The sequence below is a fragment of the Toxorhynchites rutilus genome, chromosome 3 (genome assembly GCF_029784135.1).
Source record: "Toxorhynchites rutilus septentrionalis strain SRP chromosome 3, ASM2978413v1, whole genome shotgun sequence".
Lineage (NCBI taxonomy): Eukaryota > Metazoa > Arthropoda > Insecta > Diptera > Culicidae > Toxorhynchites > Toxorhynchites rutilus.
Window position 1 is genome coordinate 310,355,088 of NC_073746.1, and position 21,442 is coordinate 310,376,529.

Genomic DNA, 21,442 nt, shown 5'->3' on the forward strand with positions numbered 1-21,442 from the left:
ATGTGCCTGAAATGCCAAATGCTGGGCCGAAGGATGAAGCGTAACCGTGTTCGGGAGATTACATAATAAAAAATTATTGCCATCAATAAATTTTTATTATGGTTGCCCCAAAAAGAACGACTAGCAAATGAAAAGGTCGTGTTTTCGGGGAGAAAACATCAATAACTTTGAGTAGAATTTTACATATTAAAGTTAGAGCAAAAAAAAAATTTTTTTCATGGTAACCCTAACTCAACCTAGAGAAAAAGCGCTATATCGGTTATTTGAAGAGATAGAAAGAAATATTGTTCCACAAAGTTACCTCAAATAACGAGGGCTACAATATTGTCGAACTATGTTTACCTCTATCTATAAAGATAAGAAAGTTAGATTTTCCATTTCATCGACAATTTTGTTCACCCTATTTTTGATAACATAAAAATGAGCGCTTTATTATATGTAACAACTTTGTCGAAAACAGTTTTTGTCTAGATAATCACTGTCGAGCTCTAGATGCTAATTTCCACTTAAATGCACCTCCTGGACTATGGATTTCATAAAAAAAAACAGTTTTTACAGCTTGGTCGTTAATGGGTTAAGGACGTGCGATAATAGTGCGCTTGTCTCACCCTCATCAGCCTCATGAGTACTGGTACGGCTCATCGTAAAGGAGCTACGCAGGTCAGTTGTCACGAGCTCATAGCCACGTTCCACTCGTTAATCGTCAGGACGACACGGAGGCTCCGACCTTCTACTGAAGCCAAGATCCGAAGAAATCACTGACTGAGATGTCCACATCACACATCATGCCAACTGCCGACCGTCGTATCTCCACACTGCCTCACCGGTGCAAATTTCCGCCACGCTGTAGCCATCCACCACCACGCCAGCTCGAAGTTACCGTTACCTTACTTGAAGGATCTGTAAGTCAATAAACTGTTTTCCATTTACCTGAAAATTGCCTCGTTTCGTTGATCCTGATCCGAAAGCCTCCCCGCAAACTCACGGGACGACCATGAGAACCGAGGACCGCACCAGAAAGTTATTCGTAATAATGCCTTAAGCTTATTCCATCTGTTATCGCAAGATGCAGAATAAAGCAAGGGCACATTGGTCATGGTGAAGCAGTTGAATACAGTGGTCCAACATACTTTGCAGCTCGTTCAAGAAGGCACCGCATTTCCTCAAGGACTCGAATTTGAAAGGGTGTGCGAGCTGCCTGAATTCCTGTAAATTATCCGGTATCAAGGAATAATGAAGCCAGTAATCCTAAATACTGTGAGTGGAGAACCAGAAGAGAACCCTCGTTATAAAAAGGATATAGATATGGTGATTCATAATTTTAATCAATTGAATCTTGATGCATACTTCGTTGCTATATATGCTCCAGGATGCAGTGCTATCGAACGAAATGAATGTCGGATGACTCCTCTTTCCTAGGAGTTAGCGAGTTTAAAACTTACCATTTTAACTTACTAGTTACTTACTAGTTTAACATTTTGAGAATGCAGGGGAAACGTTAACTGATTTGTGAAACAACCTAGCGATCGATAGATATCTTGTTAAAGCAGAACATATTGAGTCCGCCAACCACCAATTCAGTGAAGCGGAATTAGTAGGATACCAAGCCGTTTGTTCGTGGCATGCTTGTCACGTAGGGACATCCCAGTACTTTTTGTAACGAAAGGAACTGCTGCATTGAACTAATGAGTAGTTACTTTTGTGTAAATCAACATCAATCTATACCAGCAATTTATACCAGCTCAAAAACCCAGATAGTTGGAAAGCACCAATTGCAAAAGATGTGAGCATTAATTCTCCGTTTCTGTTTGTTCGAAATTCTATGAACTTGTCCAAAGTTCTGCCAGGGTTGACCAAGATTTGTTAAAAATACTCCACTTATTTCGCATCACAAGTGGTGTTCAAGGAGCGCCAAAAGCTTCACAATGCCGGACTTCTTGATAAACATCAGTACCCCAAAGAAGTTGTTTCAGAACAAGGAGTGGAGGTGTTAATGGTAGAAAATAATGAGTTCATTTGGACGGACAAAAACTCGGATAGGGGAACCCGGGGCAAGAGTGCCATACGGGGTAAGAGTGCCCATCTGATTATTTTGCCTATTTCCATCTTCTACAATTATTTAACTACAGAACTTTGTTTTATACAAATACTGCATATATCTCACATATTATCAGCCAGAACCTTAAATATTTTTTATTGGAAAACAGATAAATACTAACTGAGTTTCTTACAACTGCAATCTATATAAGAACGCACAGGCGCAAATTAACGAAATACCCTCAGTTTCCATATGTTTGCATGACTCCACCCATAAATACAAATAGAATAATCATTTTTCTTCAACATACTGTATGAACTAATTTAAATCGTACGCATTTATTTCAATAAAAAATAAATGTGTTATCTCTCAACTTCCGGAGCAAAAGGAGCCATTATTACCGGGGTAAAAATGCCATAGTCGTAACCTCGAATTCGATCTGTCAAACGCAAATAGTGTAATCGTGGTTGTGTTTGTTGTGGTCATGGTTTGTAAATATGAACGGATTTGGTTCCGAAACCAGTGGCAGATGGAAACTATGGTTGTTGCCGTACATTCTGTAAATTATGGAGACGAGCTGCGGAGGAATATAGTTTGCCCAGAAGAACATTGGCCAGGTATGTGCAGAAGTTAGGCTGTTTTAAAATTGTGTTTTCTAAACAACAGGAGGAGTAACACGTGAGTCACATCCTTAATATGCAGAAGTTATTTTATGGGCTGACAACATACGACATCCCCAACCTAGGGTATAAAATCGCAGAGTGAAATATTTTAGATCACTCTTTCGACAAAACCAAATTGGCCGGAGAAGATTGGCTTGCCGGTTTTCGTGAACGCCACCAGAACTTCGGTTTGCGTTCTTTGGAACCACCGTGAATTTCACAGTGCTTTTGTCATCAAAAATTATATTTTTATAAGATTGGCACTCTTGCTCCGTACTGGAAAAATACAAGCCAAAAACATCATTTTTGTAAATCAAACATTTTCATAGTAAACATAACTTTTGATCAATTTGATGCATAGCTACACCTAAATAGGAGTATAAATGAACAAACCAGCAAAAAAAAAATGGAAAAAATATAACAAAAGAGCATTCATAAACGCGTATTAGCTTACGGTGGTACTCTTGCCCCGGGTTCCCCTACATAATAAAAATTTGTAGTAAATGAGTTTGAATGTAGTGCATTTCCAATAAAATGAATCGGGCGACGTGAAAATTTGTATGTAGGGAAGGTTCTTATGATAGATCGAGACCTCTCCCCCATTGTAACTGTTTCGTTTTTTAGGCTCTAGTTTTATATTTAAATATAACGTTTCGAATTATATATATACAGGGTTTTCCATTTCGGGCCTCCGAAAGTATACAGCCCTGCGCTGACAACCGTTTGACATAGCTGTCAACCAAAGCGTCATAACGTTAGTTGAATGTCTGCCATTTTACAATATGGATCGTTTTAGCATCGCACAACGTGTTAATTTTGTTAAATTATACTATAAAAATGATGAAAAACCGGCAAATGTTTTTCGAGCATTACGGACGGATTTTGGTCGTCATGGACGCCCTACAGAGCACACAATCGCTAATGTAGTGCGTAAAATCGAACAAACTGGATCCGTAGCGGATATTGTGAAACCTGCGCATCATCGTAATGTGCGTTCGGCCGAAAATATTGCTGCTGTTGCTGCCAGTGTGGAGGATGACCCGAATGTTTCGATTCCACGGCGTGCTCAGCAAACAAACACCATTGTGGCGAATTTTGCATTTGGACTTGCACCTACATCCATATAAAGTCCAACTGGTACAAAAATTAGAGCGTGGTGACCATGGAATGCGTCGGGCATGCGTCGATTGGGTGAACGAACAACAGCAGCAAAATGCTGAATTTTCGCATCAAATTTTCTTCAGCGATGAGGCACATTTCGAGCTCGGTGGCTATGTGAACACCCAAAATTTCCGTATATGGGGCTCAGAAAATCCACACGTGATTGTTGAGAGGCCATTGCATCGGCCAAAAGTCACTGTTTGGTGCGCATTACGGTCTGGTGGAGTCATCGGGCCGTATTTCTTTGAAAATGAGGACGGCAAGACGGTAACTGTGAATGGTGAGCGCTATGGCCGCATGTTAACCGATTTTTTTGGCCACAAATTGAAGATATGGATACGGATGACATGTGGTTTCAGCAGGACGGCGCCACGTGCCACACAACACGACCGAACATGGCCATATTGCGAACGAAATTTGAAGGACGCATAATTTCGCGTTTTGGTGATGCCAATTGACCGTCCAGATCATGCGATTTGAACCCGCTAGACTTTTTTTTGTGGGGTTATGCGAAAGACCGTGTCTATGCCAACTCTCCGCAAACTCTTGAACATTTGAAAGACAACATTCGTGAAGTTATGACCGAGATACCGCCCCATATGTGCCGAAAAGTCATCGAAAATTACATGTTCCGGATCAAGGTGTGCGAGGAAGCCCTAGGTGGACATTTGAATGATGTTGTATTTCACACATAATGGCATAAACCAAACTTTAATTTGAAATAAAAGTTTCATCGAAATTGGAATTCTAAGTGTGTTTTATTTCAATTTACTTTCGGAATTTAAAGTTGGAAAACCCTGATTTAGTCATTATATTAATTTAGTACAACTCACACACAACACATACTTACCTTTTGGAAGCTGCAATCCTTCATGTGTAAGTCGACGAACATGACAAAATGAATATAGTAAGCTATGGGAGGAGTAAAAGTTTGGAAGAATCTAGACTTTGCTACTTGGCAGGAGTCCTAGGAAAAATCTGCCATTTCCTGGTTGACCTCGGTGCTGAAAACATGCACTAAAACCATCAAGAGAACTTGTATTTTTTATCATTTAGTTTAATAGTGATAGAATAATAGAAATCGTTCATCGAAAAGATTGGAGGAATCAGGTATGATTTTTTTAAATAAGAACCAACGAAAATTTCGGCTAGTTTATTCAGACCGAATAGGATCGGCATCCTAGCCTTGCCAGTAGCCTGAAATCTACTTTCTCAATAGGACCCATTAACTTTTCGGCTAGAGAAAGCCTTTAACGTTGAGAGAGTGTTCAGTTTATGGCACAGCATCAAATTAAGCCCAATAAGCCTAAGCATCTCCAACAGTGAAGCCGCTGCTCAGAAGTGATCAGAGGTGGTCAAACCATGATCATAATTTCTCTTTGAGGAAAATCGTTAAAAAACGAAAAAAATTGAATAATTTCAACGTCTTATGGTAGTATTAGCAACTAGAGACTTGGGGCTTTCCAACAAACCCAAGCTCGTATCGATTATATGTGATTTTCATGAAGAAAAATCTATTTGCATTTACTAGTTGCGTAAAAAAAAACCTAAAATGGACAAACCAATATCATTTACCCTATGACGATTGCGGTTTAGAAGTGGTGTTCTTAACAGAGTTTTCACATTGGACCGAATTAGGATTGATTCGAAATTCGAAACAGTATCTAGGATCTAGATTTCTCCACTGAGAGCACCAGAATTTCTCATCCAACTTGGAATTATCTGGTGTATGCATATGAAAACGTTTTTGACGTAGGACTACGTCTTTTATTTCTATTTCAATAGCTCAAAAAGCGCTTCAAGCGCAAACTATTGGAATCACCAAAACCTGTATAGAAACGGGTGCCAGCTCAGCAATCCACTCAGTTATGATTGTGCAGCGAATGATGTACGATGCATGGTAAGGTAAATGATTTTGGTTTGACCAGTCGAAAATATGATCATGGTCTGTCCACGTTTTTGAATGCTCTAGTTCAGCGCACCTGTGTCAAATCAGGTATTCGAATGTTTCAAAACATATAAATAAAATTGCCTTTTTCATGATTTACAGTAGTTTTACAGTATATTTCTACGGATGGCACAATTTCACCAATTCAAATTTGGAAAAATTCTGCAAGACACTTCTACATATATTTTGATTTATATACATAAAAAAATGATGATCTTTCAACCTGCTACATTAGTACGTGTAACTATCGATGTGTAAATCGCGGCTTCATGTGTATATTCCTGATAGTACCGAACATCTCAGACCTCAAAATGATAGTAAAAGTCAGAAGAAAAACTCGTTTTGTTTGTTAGATTTTACAACTCATTTATTATTCTCAAATTATTTATCTCACTTTTCTGCCGCAATAGTGTTTCAAAACACCATCTCTAGTTAATGATCTTCTGTGTGAATTATGGCTATGGTTCGCTACCATTTTACTATATTCTCATCGTCAAATCCGTTCCATTTTTTTCATCTTCTCATTTACAGCACATAACTCAAAAGTTGGATGATTAAAGGATTCCTGTTTTCCGTTCTTTCTCTCTCTTACTCTCGCTCCATAGTCGCACTCGCACTCCATCCCCTTTCCATTAAAGTATATTACAACCTACTTCCGTGCAGCTTTCGTATGCTCCAATTCTATGGCCTCACTTTTTTTTTGACTTGCACCGGGTTTAAGAGCTCAAACTTTACGTCCAATAGTTTTACAACCGTTTCGACACAGTTTTCCGAGTGTCATGCTCGAATATTTATTGTGATCGTTCGTTTGGAATTTTTTACACCTTACCTATCCTCTATTTCATTGTTATTTTATGTTACAATCCAGATATTGAATTATTAACTCTTCAGGGGGCAGAACCGAATCGCGCTCGCTGTCGGTATTAGTTTACTTTGGTAGTTTCACAGCTATTTAGAACTGATTTTATTCTGGGTATGATGTTTGTTTTGTTTTTTTCCCTATTACTAGATTTTATTCGATTTCCATTTTGGGTAGAAACATAACACACTCACACATTTACAATTCGCTCGAAAAGACAGTGACGTAACAGTGTTTGGTATTTATTGGTTTGTTGTTTATTTGATGATGGTCTGTCTTATTGAGTAAATTTATATTCTCGCGAAGAGGCAGTGTCTTCGAGGGGCGTGGAAGATGGTAAAGCATTTTCTGATTGCGTTGCCCATAGGAATCCGAGATTGAGGGGGGGGGGGATCCAATCAGTCCACTCAGTGTCTGTCGTAACAAGAATTCATTGCAATTATTCCGTAGTCGGAAATAAATCAATCGAAAGCATCTCCCCCTTCGGCAACGAACGCAAATACCATCTTCCAGCCCTCACACGACGGATCCGTTTCCCTCTTGGGAGGAGTAGAAGTAGAAAATGCTTTTAACTACAGTTACTACAGCATCCAGCTGTTGATGAGATCATACCTCACTGCTAATCATTGTGTTCTATTTCTGTTCTCGTGCTGCTTGCTTATTTATTTCTATTATTCACAGATACGACAAAGGTCGTTGACGTGTGGGATGATGATGGTGAAAATGGAGATGAAGTAGGATTCGGGATAGAATTCTGCCGCTAGCGTGGGGATCATCTTCGCTGGGATAGTGTGGGCGGGCTGTTCAGACTCTGGATGCTGATGTTGGGGTGATAGAGGGAAGAAACTGATTGGTGGTTGCAGCTTTCGCTACAACAACAGCTCTTGCTGCTGCTGCTGCTGCTGTCGATGGAGGAAATGACAGGACGACGGATCCGAGTGAGAAGACTGACTACCGCTGACGCTAGTGCGAAACGTGCCGCCTCGAACAAGCTTGATATGAAGTGAATTAGTTTACTTAAATTACAACTATTTAGTGACACAAGTATAAAAACAAGCATGTATCGTGTAGGACAGAAGAGCACCACCACCGCACCCGCGCTGGTTTGCATCGCAGCCGGATGTTCACCTAGCGAAAGGGGAGACAAATTGTGGACATTCATTAAATAGTTGGATATAATGTTGAGAGTAGAGTAAAATGGAAATATGCACATTGAGTCAGCAGTAGAAGCGTACCGTTTAGAACGTGCACCTGAACGCTGGCAGCGATGGCTCCCGTTGGAACGCACGTGTAGTTGCCCGAGTCCTTCAGGGTGGCTCGTGTCAGCATCAGTCGGCTGCTCGTACCGCCTTCCGTTTTTTCCGTCTCCAAGCTGATGCCTCCGCGAGCTGAGTCAAAGTCCACCACTGCCGAGCCATGGTACCTGGGATGGGGAAAGAGTTGAAAGTTATTCATGGCAGTTGTTGGAAAAAAGTCATTTTTATTGTAGCTCGCGGGGAGCACGTGGACATGTTATACTCGTTTGATTGAAAACGAATTAGGATGAATTACAGATTTACAGAAATACCCAGCATAGCGCGTCTAAAATGGCACTGAAGAGTTTTTATTTCCATCGAAGGTATTTCAGAAATAGTTTCGTTAAAAAATCAGGAAATGTTAATCGTAATGAAACATAGCAATATTGGTATGGTTACTCTTGTAGACCTTCAAATTCGTAAAGCGATGACATTTGAAACACAAATTTCTGCATTACTCGAGAATTAATGAAGCAAATGAAACCAAATTAGGCATATGGAGGTTGTAGGGTGCAATAAATATTTCTATGGTGGTTAGTCACTCCTCTCCCCTCTCTAAGAGTGGCTGCCACACAAATGAAGCATAAATATCTGCATAACTCGAGAACTAATCAAGCTCAATATGAGCCATATTTTGCATGTGAGGGTTTTTGGGTACGAAAAATGGTTCTATGATGGTATGACAACCCTTCGTCCTCTGGAAAGGAGAGGGGGTCCCATAAAAATAATGCACATATTTCAACCAAACATATTCCAACCGAGCATGACAATTGAACATTTTCTGAAAACTCTGAAGGAAAATGGGAAAATTCGAAAAGTTCAATTCGCATGTGTTCTACAATTACATATTGATAAGCGTTGTTAGTCCATTTGATGTTTGCGGTATCGAAATTGATCTTCGTTCGAAAGTGGAAATGGATTTTAATATAATAAAACGCACTCTTATATTGTCTTCTATCTATATAAATCAAAATAGATCGCCGAATATGTTGATAATAGCTAAACTCGAGAAAGGTATTGTCCGAATATACAGGGAGGGCCATTTAAAGTGGAAGGATTTGTTTTTGCAATAGCAAAGTAAAGAAGTGGAATTTTAAATTTTTTTTTGAAATTCATTTATTTTGGTCCAAGGAGATTTGTTCTAACTACTTTTTGATTATGATATCTCGTAAATGACCGCCTCTGGCCTTGACCGCAAAATGTGCCCTTGTTTCGGCATTTTCCATTAGTTTGCCCAATGTTTCGGCCGATATGGCAGCAATTTCTTGTCGGATATTGTCTTTCAGCGCAGCCAGGGTCCTTGGTTTACCAGTGTATACCTTGGATTTTAAATATCCCCATAAAAAAAGTCAGGAGGCGTCAAATCAGGTGATCTCGGTGGCCAGTCATAATCGCCGTTTTTCGATATTAATCTTCCGGGGAACATTTCGCGCAATAATTTGGTCGTGGCAGCCGCTGTATGGCATGTAGCGCCGTCCTGTTGGAACCAGTAATTGTCCAATTCATTTTCACGAACAAATGGCAATAAAAAATCGGTTATCATTGTCCGATAACGCTCCCCATTCACGGTTACCGTTGCTCCATTTTCGTTTTCAAAGAAGTACGGGCCGATGACTTTATCACCACACAGTAACTTTTTGGTCGTAAAGAGGTTGCGTTTCGATGAATTGAGGGTTTTCAGTAGCATAAAACCGACAATTTTGTTTATTCACTCCTCCATTCAAGTTGAAATGCGCCTCATCAGACATTATGATTTTTTGCCAAAAGCCACGTTCATTTTTGGCCATTTCGATGGTCCATTTCGCAAAATCAAGTCGACGTGGTAAGTCAGATGGGTTAAGTTGTTGAGCCATTTGAATTTTATACGGAAACATTTTCAAATCAACACGAATTATGCGTCGGAGAGTGGTTCGAGCGAAGCCTAACTCTTGCGAACGATGGCGACCTGATGTCGATGGAGTCTCTGCAACACTGGCTCGAACGGCATCAATATTCTCGTCGAAACCTCTTGGTCGTTGTCTGGACAGATGACTGGCATTACCAACACTACCAGACGATATAAATTTGGCATATAATCGACGTATAGTGTTGTCTCCAGGCGATGTTTTAACTTTATTTTTATTTTTCCACGCACGTTTAGTTAACACAATTGAGAAGTTATTTTGAATGTACAGCTGAACAATTTCAGCGCGTTGTTTAGGTGTGTATTGTTCCATGGTTAAAATTGTACTGAAATGACGCTTCCAACGCGGTATGACATTTGTTAATCTGACATCTCTGTCAAAAGTTATGGGGTTGCCAGATGCTTCCACTTTAAATGTCCCACCCTGTATGTCTACATCAAATAATGCTATCTCTAGTCCAAAGCCATGAAAACAATAAAAAGCGGTTACAATCAATAATTACCAAAACATAATCCATCTTTTTTTCAAGTTCAATATTTTTTAATATTGTTCAATATTTTTTAAATATCTAGCTCTTTGGCTTTAATTTGATATGTCGATCATCTAAATCGGTCGAATGGTTCAAAAGTTATGAATTTTTAAAGAAAGTCATTTTTGGGAAGAAGTGGCCAAAGTTCATTTTTCGGACCACCCTAAAATGGAAATGGTTACCCTAACGAAAAAATTAAAAACCCAGGGGTCTAATATTTCGCAATAAAGAAAAAATCTGCCACTTTCCATAGAAATCTGAGAACCACTATATCGATTTGGCATGGAATGGCTGCACAGGGTTTTCCATTTCGGGCTTCCGAAAGTATACAGCCCTGCGCTGACAACCGTTTGACATAGCTGTCAACCAAAGCATCATATCGTTAGTTGAATGTCTGCCTTTTACAATATGGATCGTTTTAGCATCGCACAACGTGTTCATTTTGTTAAATTATACTATAAAAATGATGAAAAACCGGCAAATGTTTTTCGAGCATTACGGACGGATTTTGGTCGTCATGGACGGCCTACAGAGCACACAATCGCTAATGTAGTGCGTAAATTCGAACAAATTGGATCCGTAGCGGATATTGTGAAACCATCGCAATGTGCGTTCGGCCGAAAATATTGCTGCTGTTGCTGCCAGTGTGGAGGATGACCCGAATGTTTCGATTACACGGCATGCTCAGCAATTGGGCTTGTCAAACACATCATTGTGGCGAATTTTGCATTTGGTCTTGTACCTACATCCATATAAAGTCCAACTGGTACAAAAATTAGAGCGTGATGACCATGGAATGCGTCGGGCATACGTCGATTGGGTGAACGAACAACAGCAGCAAAATGCTGAATTTTCGCATCAAATTTTCTTCAGCGATTAGGCACATTTCGAGCTCGGTGGCTATGTGAACACCCAAAATTTCCGTATATGGGGCTCAGAAAATCCACACGTGATTGTTGAGAGGCCATTGCATCCGCCAAAAGTCACTGTTTGGTGCGCATTATGGTCTGGTGGAGTCATCGGGCCGTATTTCTTTGAAAATGAGGACGGCGAGACGGTAACTGTGAATGGTGAGCGCTATGGCCGCATGTTAAACGATTTTTTTTTGCCACAAATTGAAGACATGGATACGGATGACATGTGATTTCAGCAGGACGGCGCCACGTACCACACAACACGACCGAACATGGCCATATTGTGAACGAAATTTGAGGGACGCTTAATTTCGCGTTTTGGTGATGCCAATTGGTCATCCAGATCATGCGATTTGAACCCGCTAGACTTTTTTTGTGGGGTTGTGCGAAAGACCGTGTCTATGCCAACTCTCCGCAAACTCTTGAACATTTGAAAGACACATTCGTGAAGTTATGACCGAGATACCGCCCCATATGTGCCGAAAAGTCATCGAAAATTACCTGTTCCGGATCAAGGTGTGCGAGGAAGCCCTAGGTGGACATTTGAATGATGTTGTATTTCAAACAAAATGGCATAAACCAAACTTTAATTTGAAATAAAAGTTTCATCGAAATTCGAATTCTAAGTGTGTTTTATTTCACTTTCGGAATTTAAAGTTGGAAAACCCTGTATATTAGAAGTGAGAGAAGATATTTCTTCGTGTGAATTTCTGTTTTATTATTATTTTTTATTTCGGATTGGTAGTAAAGGGTGTGTCACATCAAATTGCATCACGGAAAAAACGCTGTAGAAATTTAATTTTTAGGAATTATATCTTCAGCTTTCGCTTTAAAATCAGATAAGAGTGTATAGATCACGTTGGCCATGCTTCACTGTCAATTTTTCGTAAATTTGGAAAAATTTCGTCGAACGAAAAAGAGCGTCGTGAATTAATCCTGTGCACTCATTTCGAGAATTCGGAGTTGTCACATCGGGACATCGGTAAGATGCTGTGAATCGTCCAATCCACGGTCAGCAGAGTACTAAAACGATACTTCGAGAACCTAACCATCGACCGGAAGGTGAAGAACGGCAAAAATGGATGCTCCGTCAGTGAAAAAGATCACCAGCGCGTAGTTAAGCAGTTTAGACGTGATCCGAGAAGTTCGGTCCGGGATGTCGCCAATGAGCTGAATTTGTCAAGTTCATTCGTCCAGCGGACCAAGCAGCGGGAGGGCCTGCGTACATACAAGGTTCAGAAGGCTCCTAACCGCGACGAAAGGCAAAACATGGTGGGGAAGACGCGAGCCCGGAAGCTGTACACCGAAATGCTGACGAAGCCGCATTGCCTGGTAATGGACGACGAAACCTACGTCAAAGCGGACTTTCGTGAGCTGCCGGGCCTGTTGTTCTTCTCCGCAGAGGACAAATTCAGCGTTCCGGAGGAGATTCGCAAGCAGAAACTATCCAAGTTTGCCAAAAAGTACATGGTGTGGCAAGCGATCTGCTCTTGCGGAAAGCGGAGTGCCCCCTTCGTGATGACCGGCACGGTAAACGGGCAGGTTTACCTTAAGGAGTGCCTACAGAAGCGCTTACTACCACTATTGAAGCAGCACGAGGGCCCGACCATCTTCTGGCCGGATCTCGCTTCGTGCCACTATTCAAAGGACGTGTTGGAGTGGTATGAAGCCAACGGGGTCACCTTCGTGCCAAAGGAAATGAACCCGCCCAACGCGCCGGAGCTTCGCCCAATAGAGAAATATTGGGCGATTATGAAGCAGGCCCTCCGGAAGAACCCTAAAGTTGTCAAATCGGAGGCGGACTTCAAGAGAAAATGGATTTCTGTTCAAAAAAACTACAACCTGACGTTGTACAGAACCTTATGGACGGGGTAAAGAGGAAGGTGCGAGCATACGGGCTTGGGCTCGAAGTATGAAAAATGGAAAATGCCAAAAGTTGTTTAATAGTTTTTATTTTACTGTCTAAAATTTTCAAATGGATCGGTCTACTGGGCGAATTTCTACAGCGTTTTTTCCGTGATGCAATTTGATGTGACACACCCTTTAATTTGATTTTTACACATCGAACATCAAATTTTGAAAATATGATAACCAATGTGAAATAATTGTGTAAAGTGTTGTTATCAAAGAAAATAGTCATGAATAGAATAGTAGTGATGAATGGGAATTTAGAAAATTCTAAAATTAAATATTAATAGCATGCTTCTACCTTCACGATACAACATTAGGGTGGCAATGGATGTATGGAAAAAATTTCATCACCGAATTTCAAAAACCGACCATGTACATTTTGTTTATTGGTCCAAAAAATGATCTGTGCATTACTCGAGAGCTCATCCGGATATGATTTAGGGGTGCCTCAAAGCGCTCAAAGTGTTGATTTTTTCATCCAAGAAAATCTTCCAAGAGGGGAGTAAAGGAAATTTGGAAAATCGAAATTATATTTCCGATACCTCTCAAAGTTTTGATTGTTTCATCCTCGAAAATTTTTCAAGGGGGGTGGAAAGGGAAAGAAATTCAGAAAATCGAAATTTTTTTTTCGATGCCAAATGACTATAAAATGCATAAAACGTCGAGATCCGGTGTCATCTTGAAAAAAAATTTTGGCCGAAAATAGACTTTGGGACTAAGCCTGAGAGGCAATGAGGGTATGGAAAAAAATTATTATCGAATTCAAAGAATCGACCATGCACATTTTGTTTATTGGCCTAAAAAAATACCTGTGCAAAATTTCAGCTCAATCGGACATGATTTAGTCCCAAAAGGTCGATTTCCGGCCGGAATGATGACACCAGATCTCGATGTTTCATGCATTTTTAAGTCATTTGGCATCGAAAAAAAAAAAATTCGATTTTCCAAATTTCCGTTACTCCACCCCTTGGAAGATTTTCGAGGATCAAAAAATCAAAATTTTGAGCGCTTCGGGACAGCCCTAAATCATGTCCAATTGAGCTGAAACTATGCACAGTTAATTTTTTGGGCCAATAAAAAAAATGTACATGGTCGGTTTTTTAAATTTGACATGACCATTTTCGCTGCCACTCTATCCAACATATTCATACGTATGTAATTGATGACGTATACAGGTCGGACTCGATTATTTATAGTCCACCATTTTTTTCAACAATTATTTTCAAATCCTATACATAATCGAATTTCAAGAAAACAATTTTTTCATTAATGTATGAATGTCAAACATTACTAGAAAAATAGCTTTTTTGTGATTCGATTATGTATGGGATTCGAAAATTCACGTTGAAAGTGAAATTGCGATTATATATAATCGAGTCCGACCTGTGCTTATTTGAATGTATTTCTAAAATATGGAGAAGAAAATCGCCCACATGACCGAAAGAACGCGAACTCGAGATATAACACACAAATTAACAATTTCGTACGATGATTCTTGAAACAACGATTTTGGGGTAACGATCGCTCGATTCACAATTCAGCCATTCCATGCCAAACCGATATAGTGGTTCTCAGATTTTCGTTAAAAGTGGTAGTTTTGTTCTATATCGCAAAACATTAGACCCGTATTTTTTTTATTTTTTCAGTAGGGTGACCATTTCCATTTTAGGGTTGTCCGAAAAATCAACTTTTTCCTTTTTTTTTTGACGTAGAACTACGTCTTTCATTAAGGGTGCCAAATCAGAAAACAGGTCACGTTTTTATGAAATAAAGTTAACGTTAATAACTATTTTTGCCGCGAACGAATTTTAGCGATTTACATACTAAACGAATCTGAAATTCCGTAAGATTTGTTTAATATGCTATACATTAGAATCCCCTGGTTTGTAAGTGGTTAAAATTCATAAAAACTTTAAGCGTTTCCATTTTCCCATACATTTGTTCCGTCCATTTGTGTGCTTTCCCGAACAGAGCTGTCAATAACGAGCAACTTATCGACGACCAACGGAGGGGAAATGACCAATCGGAGGGGAAAATTCATCGAAATTCGAATTCTAAGTGTGTTTTATTTCAATTTACTTTCGGAATTTAAAGTTGGAAAACCCTGTAATTTCGTAATCCTACGATAGTAATGTATTTGTGCTCTCTTGAAAAAATGTTGCGTATCGCTGGTCTAATGTGTATGGGATTACAAACCAAACAAAACACCGGAAAAGTCCGTCAACGTTGCGGATTCTGTCCTCTCGATACGATTTCAATTACTTAATCTTGCACAATGTCAATACTAGGCCTGCGATTCATCCCAGCAGCCCAAGCCGAGTGGTGTGCCCCAAAATGGTGCCCATTTCGGCGGAACAAAACCCCCGGTAATTCTCGGAAGCCACCGATAGGTGCCTGCCGGCTTGGTTCTGTTAATATTTGCGAGCCGTGGCCGGCGGGAATAGGTAAATACATTCGGCAAATAATCCGCAATACTTACCACGAGATGGAGGACGCGTGCACGTTGACCACGCAGGACAGCGAGATGGTGCTGCCCTTCTTCACGTACACCTCCTGGGAGCCGGTGATCTTGGCCCGGACGGCTGTTGAGAGAGAATCTATGAGTGACGGGACGAGACGAGTGGTTTGTTTTAATCGTTAGTCTAATGTCGGCGAGTGAGGGTGGTAAGGAGGTGGAGGTGGTTTTTGTTCTCTCGGGATTGGGTGGGGAGGTAGACACCAATTTGTCAACTGGATGCATTCGCGTTTCGATAATTTTCCACCCAAATGAGTGCGAACCCGTTTGCTTGGGGTGTAAAATCAATTTGGAGCCTTCCCGGGTGGAAAATGCGCGTGGAATTTTCGCATAATTGATGGCGGGGGACCGTTCGCTTGTGGCCTGGCGCAAACAGCGCGTGGGGATTTTTGAAGTATGCTCTAATTTGCATTTTGCAATTTACAACAAGTCGGGATGTGCGCGCCGGACAGAATTCCCATCTCGACGGGCAACCATTGTGTCCGGGGTTTGATTTCGCGGCCACTTGCTGATGATTTCCAATCAGCTGATGCAGCTGTGATGTATTCAGCAACCGGTCGGACAGAAAAGGACGCGATTGTGTTTGATGAGCTCAGTACGATTCGATGGACTGCTGCGCGCGATTGTTACGGATGTTTGATCGATATTGATGGCACCCAGTGCGGGATCGACCCGGGGAAACGAATCGCTGAGATGATGGTTCCATGCGTTCGGATAATTACGTCAATTATTTTCATTGCTTGCAAATCCTCGGATTTTGTGTGAAATGCTACGAAGCTATGAAATATCATTTTTTTGGGCCAAACCATCCGCGTGGGTGTCAGAAGCCGACAGTGACGTTGGACGAGCATCCTGTGAAATGTGCGACTCGGCCATAATGGAGAGTGCATTCGATTGTGTGATGATGGAGAAGGTCGTCAGTGTCGGTTCAATACTGAAATTCGTATCATTGATAGATTCCAAGCCGCTGGGTAAGGGGAGCATGATGAGAAATAATGCTTTCGAACGTCACTGTTGTGTACTTTGAGGATAGTTGAAATTCGAGCTCGGTTACCAGCAAATGATGAAGAAGAGCTTCTCGTCGAGTATGTACTCTACCGAGCGCGAATTTCATGAATGTAGCCAAACAAAGAATGCAGTTTGTTCATCATCAGGCTGGAAGGTTTCTGCGATGCACATCCGCATTCTATTGGCTCAACTTTCCCAACAAGTAATGGCGATATTTGGTACAAGCCTTTCCATGTTTGCCATGTGTACCGATCACTCCATGGTTTGGCTGTAAATTCGGGGTTCGGTTTCGAAAATAATTTAGGAAGCAGCGGAAATTACATTCCGGCGAATCGAAAGCTTTCTAACTTTAGTAAACAGAACCAAAAAAAAGTCGCAGCTGTAATATGTGTTATTGGCAACCGGTGTACAATACATAATAAATTCATAAGCTAAAATGTGCGGACCAGGATTTGGGCACGAAATGTCCCACAATCGCATACCGGCAGTGTATATTCACATGACTCGCGCTGCTGCAGCTTTGTTGGCTTGTTAGCTGTCCGCCGTTGCCGTTTGTGTACCCAACTGGATGACAATTTCGATGTAAAGTTACAACCGGGCAAAGTGCAGCAGCAAACAAACAACGAGCAACAAGGAGAAAAAAAAATGAGCAGCAAAACTTTATCTATTATGCAAATGTTAGCTTTCAGTTAGTGTTCACTGAGCACGGCAGCAAATCGGATAGAAATGTGAACAGTGGGAAAATATATTTTATAAATACATTCATAACTCAGCGGGTTTTACAGAAATGGGCGCACCCGCACATACACTTCCGCAGCACTGTCTAGTGAAGTGGATTGGAAGAAGAAAAAAAACATTCGATTCTTTTCCACTTCAGATCCCTGGAATCGGGACGGCTCCGTCACACTCATCGTAAACATGGAAAAATAATAATCCTGCTCAGCTCTGCTGCTGCAGTATAGCTCTGTCATAAATCATAGTCTTTGTGCATTAGTTCCTCCGATGGGGAACTTTTTTTTTCTGGTGCACTTTCATTTCATCGTGGCGCACTGCATCCTAAACTGCAGCTTGAGCTGGGAGACGGGACACACATCTATTCTATTTTTTTTATTGAGGTATTACTCTCGAGATGAAGATATTCAACGCTAGAGATGGCTGTCGGAACAAAACAGGAAAGCAGAGTAATCTGATCGTGGCATTTAGTTTGATGGGATGATATTGAAATTCCAAGGTTGAATGAATAATTGCATAACAATTGTTCAGATAACATTTTGCTCTAGTCTTCGGTCCTCGGTCTTCGAATCGAGAATGCTGACTCTTGGATTGAATTTCTACGTGCAATTTTTGCTTTGCTTTCTCTTGCCGGATTGCCGGATGTAGTTTGCTTCACAGCTTCAAATATATCGGATAGTGTATAACAAGCCAAATTGTTTGTATGTTGGTTCATTCGCCTCAAGGAGTAAACTGGATCGATGAACCACAACTTTTGGGTTTCACTCCTTCTCAAGCGTATCAACCACGTTCCGTGACATCTTAGTGAAATTTTTGAGAAAGATGCTGAATGTTTCATTCGAATATCAAATGGTTTTTGGGTTTATTTGTACACTGAAGTCGCTTTTTACGCGGTTTTTTTATACGCGGTTTTACTTTACGCGGTTTTTGGGATTTACGCGGAGTTCGAAATTTATGTGGTTTTTTTTACGCGGATTTCGGAATTTACGCGGTTTTTTCACGCAGCACGTATCAATCGCGTAAAAATTCAATATGCTAATTGATGTGACTTTTCACGAAATAAGTTTGTATTGTATCACTGATTAGTAGCCGAGAAATACAAGTAGATACAGATATCATGATTGTAGCACCGGGAAGTGACAGCCAATTGGGTGGCTGCAAAACTTAAAAAGGCGAAAAAATAAACTAATTACGCCGAGTATTAAAATTACTCAACAGCTGTTAAGCCCTAATAAGAAAGACGTAAGCACATTTACTGGTCTTGTAACAGGACACTGCCCGAGTAAATACCATCTTAAGAACATAGGTTTAGCACAAGATGATATTTGTCGCTTTTGTAATGCCGAAAGCGAAACCTCGGAACGTTTGCTCTGTAACTGCGGAGCTCTAACTAGACGCAGACATCAACATCTTGATAAAGCTATTCTGGAGCCCAAGGAAATTTGGTCTGCGTCGCCGATCAGGATTATAAATTTTATCAAACAGATTATTCCTGATTGGCACCTATCTCGCTATAGCTTTCAGTCTACTCTTTCATCAATGAGTAGTAGATAAGCTAGAAGTGTAGTATAAAAAGGGGTATACCACAATATTTCAAAATAATGGACGCAGTGGTTCGCACCCAACAGGGAAAAAAATATTGTAGCATGCAAAAAAAATCAGTTAATCAATTGTTAGAATATGGGTTGCATTTTGAACTAATAACTCACTGTTTGTTAGATTTTCACACGGATTATGAATATTACCCGGTTTATTTTTACGCGGATTTTAGAATTTACGCGGATTTTGGAATTTACGCGGCACAGCGTAAAAAGCGACTCCAGTGTATTTTTATGTACACACGATGGTTTCTCTTATTTTATCGGCATTTCTGACACCAGAGCCTGGGGCAACATTAAGATTAAAATTACCGGTGAGGAATCATCTTGCAAATGCCATCCAGCGGAATCCGATCGCACTGATTCAATGCAAAGCAACGCAACAATTACTACAACCATGGATTACTTCTTTTCTAAACTACTGCTTGAAATTCAGTGAACTAATTACGTTTTTCAGTGTTAAACGTATCGAGTTTTGTTCACCTCATTCTGAATTACTTCGTCCAAATTTGTTTTGATCAAACTGAAATGGATTCAGATTTTTCTTCAAATAGTGTTTTGACGTAGGATTACGTCTTTGATTTCTATATAGCGGGTCACTTTATGAAACTAAAAATGAAACCGCTAACGAAAATTCAAGAGATTTCGAACGCATATGTCGAATCAAAATAATCAATAAAGCAAAACGACGAGTACTTCTCCAGGGAAGGCTTTATTAATTATGGTTTTGTGTACATTTGTGAGCATCGATGAAAGAAAACCGAAGAATGTCAAATTTCTTGTGTTTATGTTGAATTTATTAAACTTTTCTTTTCAATAGTCGGCTATTGAGAACAGATCACATGAGTAATTGGTGTCGGGTTTACACCACTTCAACTTTTATAACCCGTTTGAACCAAGTTCGCATAACAAACGGCTTTTTTTCAAGGCTACCTTTTGGAACAATTATACAGCCAATCCATGTCAAACCGATGAAGCCGTCCTCAGATCTCCGTAAAATTGTTATTTTGTTCCTTTTCGCAAATTATTAGGAGCGTTTTTTTAAAATTTTTAATTAGGGTGCCCATTTCCATTTCAGGGTGATTCGCAACATTATTTTTCGCCTAATTTTTTTAAAATGATTTTATTAAAAATTCATGATTTTCGATCTACTGATTGATTCGCCAATGATTCGAATTTCGTTGCAAATTATTTTACGGCCTTGAATTGGGCCACATTAGTCACATTTGCATATTTATCTTTGACAGCATGTGTTACTATATGAAGGCCTTTCATTTCTGGCCAAAAAGGCGGACAAATCCCGACACCAGTTCTGAACCTGATTCCAAAAACTTTATTATCACCACAGAAAGAAACTTTTTCATCGTTGATAAACACTGAATGAAAATAATCGAACAGATCCGTAATTGGATTAAGTAATCATAGTGCGAGACTACACCAATACAAAGATATACGCTGCTGCTTCACCACTACAGCGAGGTAAAAAAAAGTGTATGAGAATGTGTTGGACACGGTGTATAACAACAAAATTGTTAACGACCCCAAAAACAGTTTCATAAACATTTTGTTCCATTCATTACAATCGCAGTATATGTGAGGTCAAAACGTGTTATTAACGAAACCTAGTTTTTCACCTGGCGGCACATTTATGTCAGAATCTATAAGAGCAATTTTACTGAAATTTAGCTTTTAGCACGTGAAAATTTATCTTTTAAATAAATTATGGTGTTGTACATGCTCTTGACACGTTTCAGAATAGGAAAAAGTTGACAGAGCATGTAAATCGCGAAAATTTAGCAATGGAAATGTTACGAGTTTAATATTAATAGCAAAAACCATGAAAAAGTTGTTCGGAAAAGTTTTTCCCTGTAAAAGTGCCCATCTTCCGATGTATGGGTGACTTGTTTGTAATTCTATGGTCTATTCATATCTATTTTTTCAGAATTAAAAAAACATGTTTTCGAGACAAATGAATTTTAATTTTCAGAATATTTTTTTTTCAATGAATTTTTTATTCAAAAATTTGGGCATTTTGGTAAGGAGACCCCAGAAAAAACTAATTTTTTACTCGTTATATTTTTGTGTATAAATTCTCGCGTTTGACATGTTTCTGAATAGGAAAAAGTTAGTAGAGCATGTAAATCACGATAATTTATACATAAAAACGTTACGAATTAGACATTATTAGTATTTTTTTTCAAGAAAAACATGAAAAAGTTGTTGTTAGAAAAACTTTTTCCCTGTAAAAGTGCCCATCTTCCGATGTATGGGTGACTTGTTGGAAGTTGAATGAGCTATTCATATATATTTTCTGAGAATTTAAAAAAAAAACAGGTTTTCGAGAAAAATAAATTTTAATTTTCAGAAT

General features: G+C 39.8%; 1 protein-coding gene across 4 annotated transcripts in view; it reads right to left on the reverse strand.

Moving 5' to 3' along the window:
* Positions 1–6,794: 6,794 nt before the first annotated feature.
* The window catches only part of LOC129779975 (zwei Ig domain protein zig-8-like), a 629,574-nt gene continuing 614,926 nt past the window's right edge, over positions 6,795–21,442 (reverse strand). For 2 of the 4 annotated variants that reach the window (XM_055787791.1, XM_055787789.1), the window contains 3 exons: positions 15,701–15,818; positions 7,904–8,091; positions 6,795–7,796 (listed from right to left, as the gene is read on the reverse strand). In XM_055787791.1, coding sequence (XP_055643766.1) covers positions 7,441–7,796; positions 7,904–8,091; positions 15,701–15,818 — 662 coding nt within the window. In that variant the 3' untranslated portion in view covers positions 6,795–7,440. The remainder of the gene's footprint in view (positions 7,797–7,903; positions 8,092–15,700; positions 15,819–21,442) is intronic. The other 2 variants (XM_055787792.1, XM_055787790.1) reach the window with 1 other exon arrangement.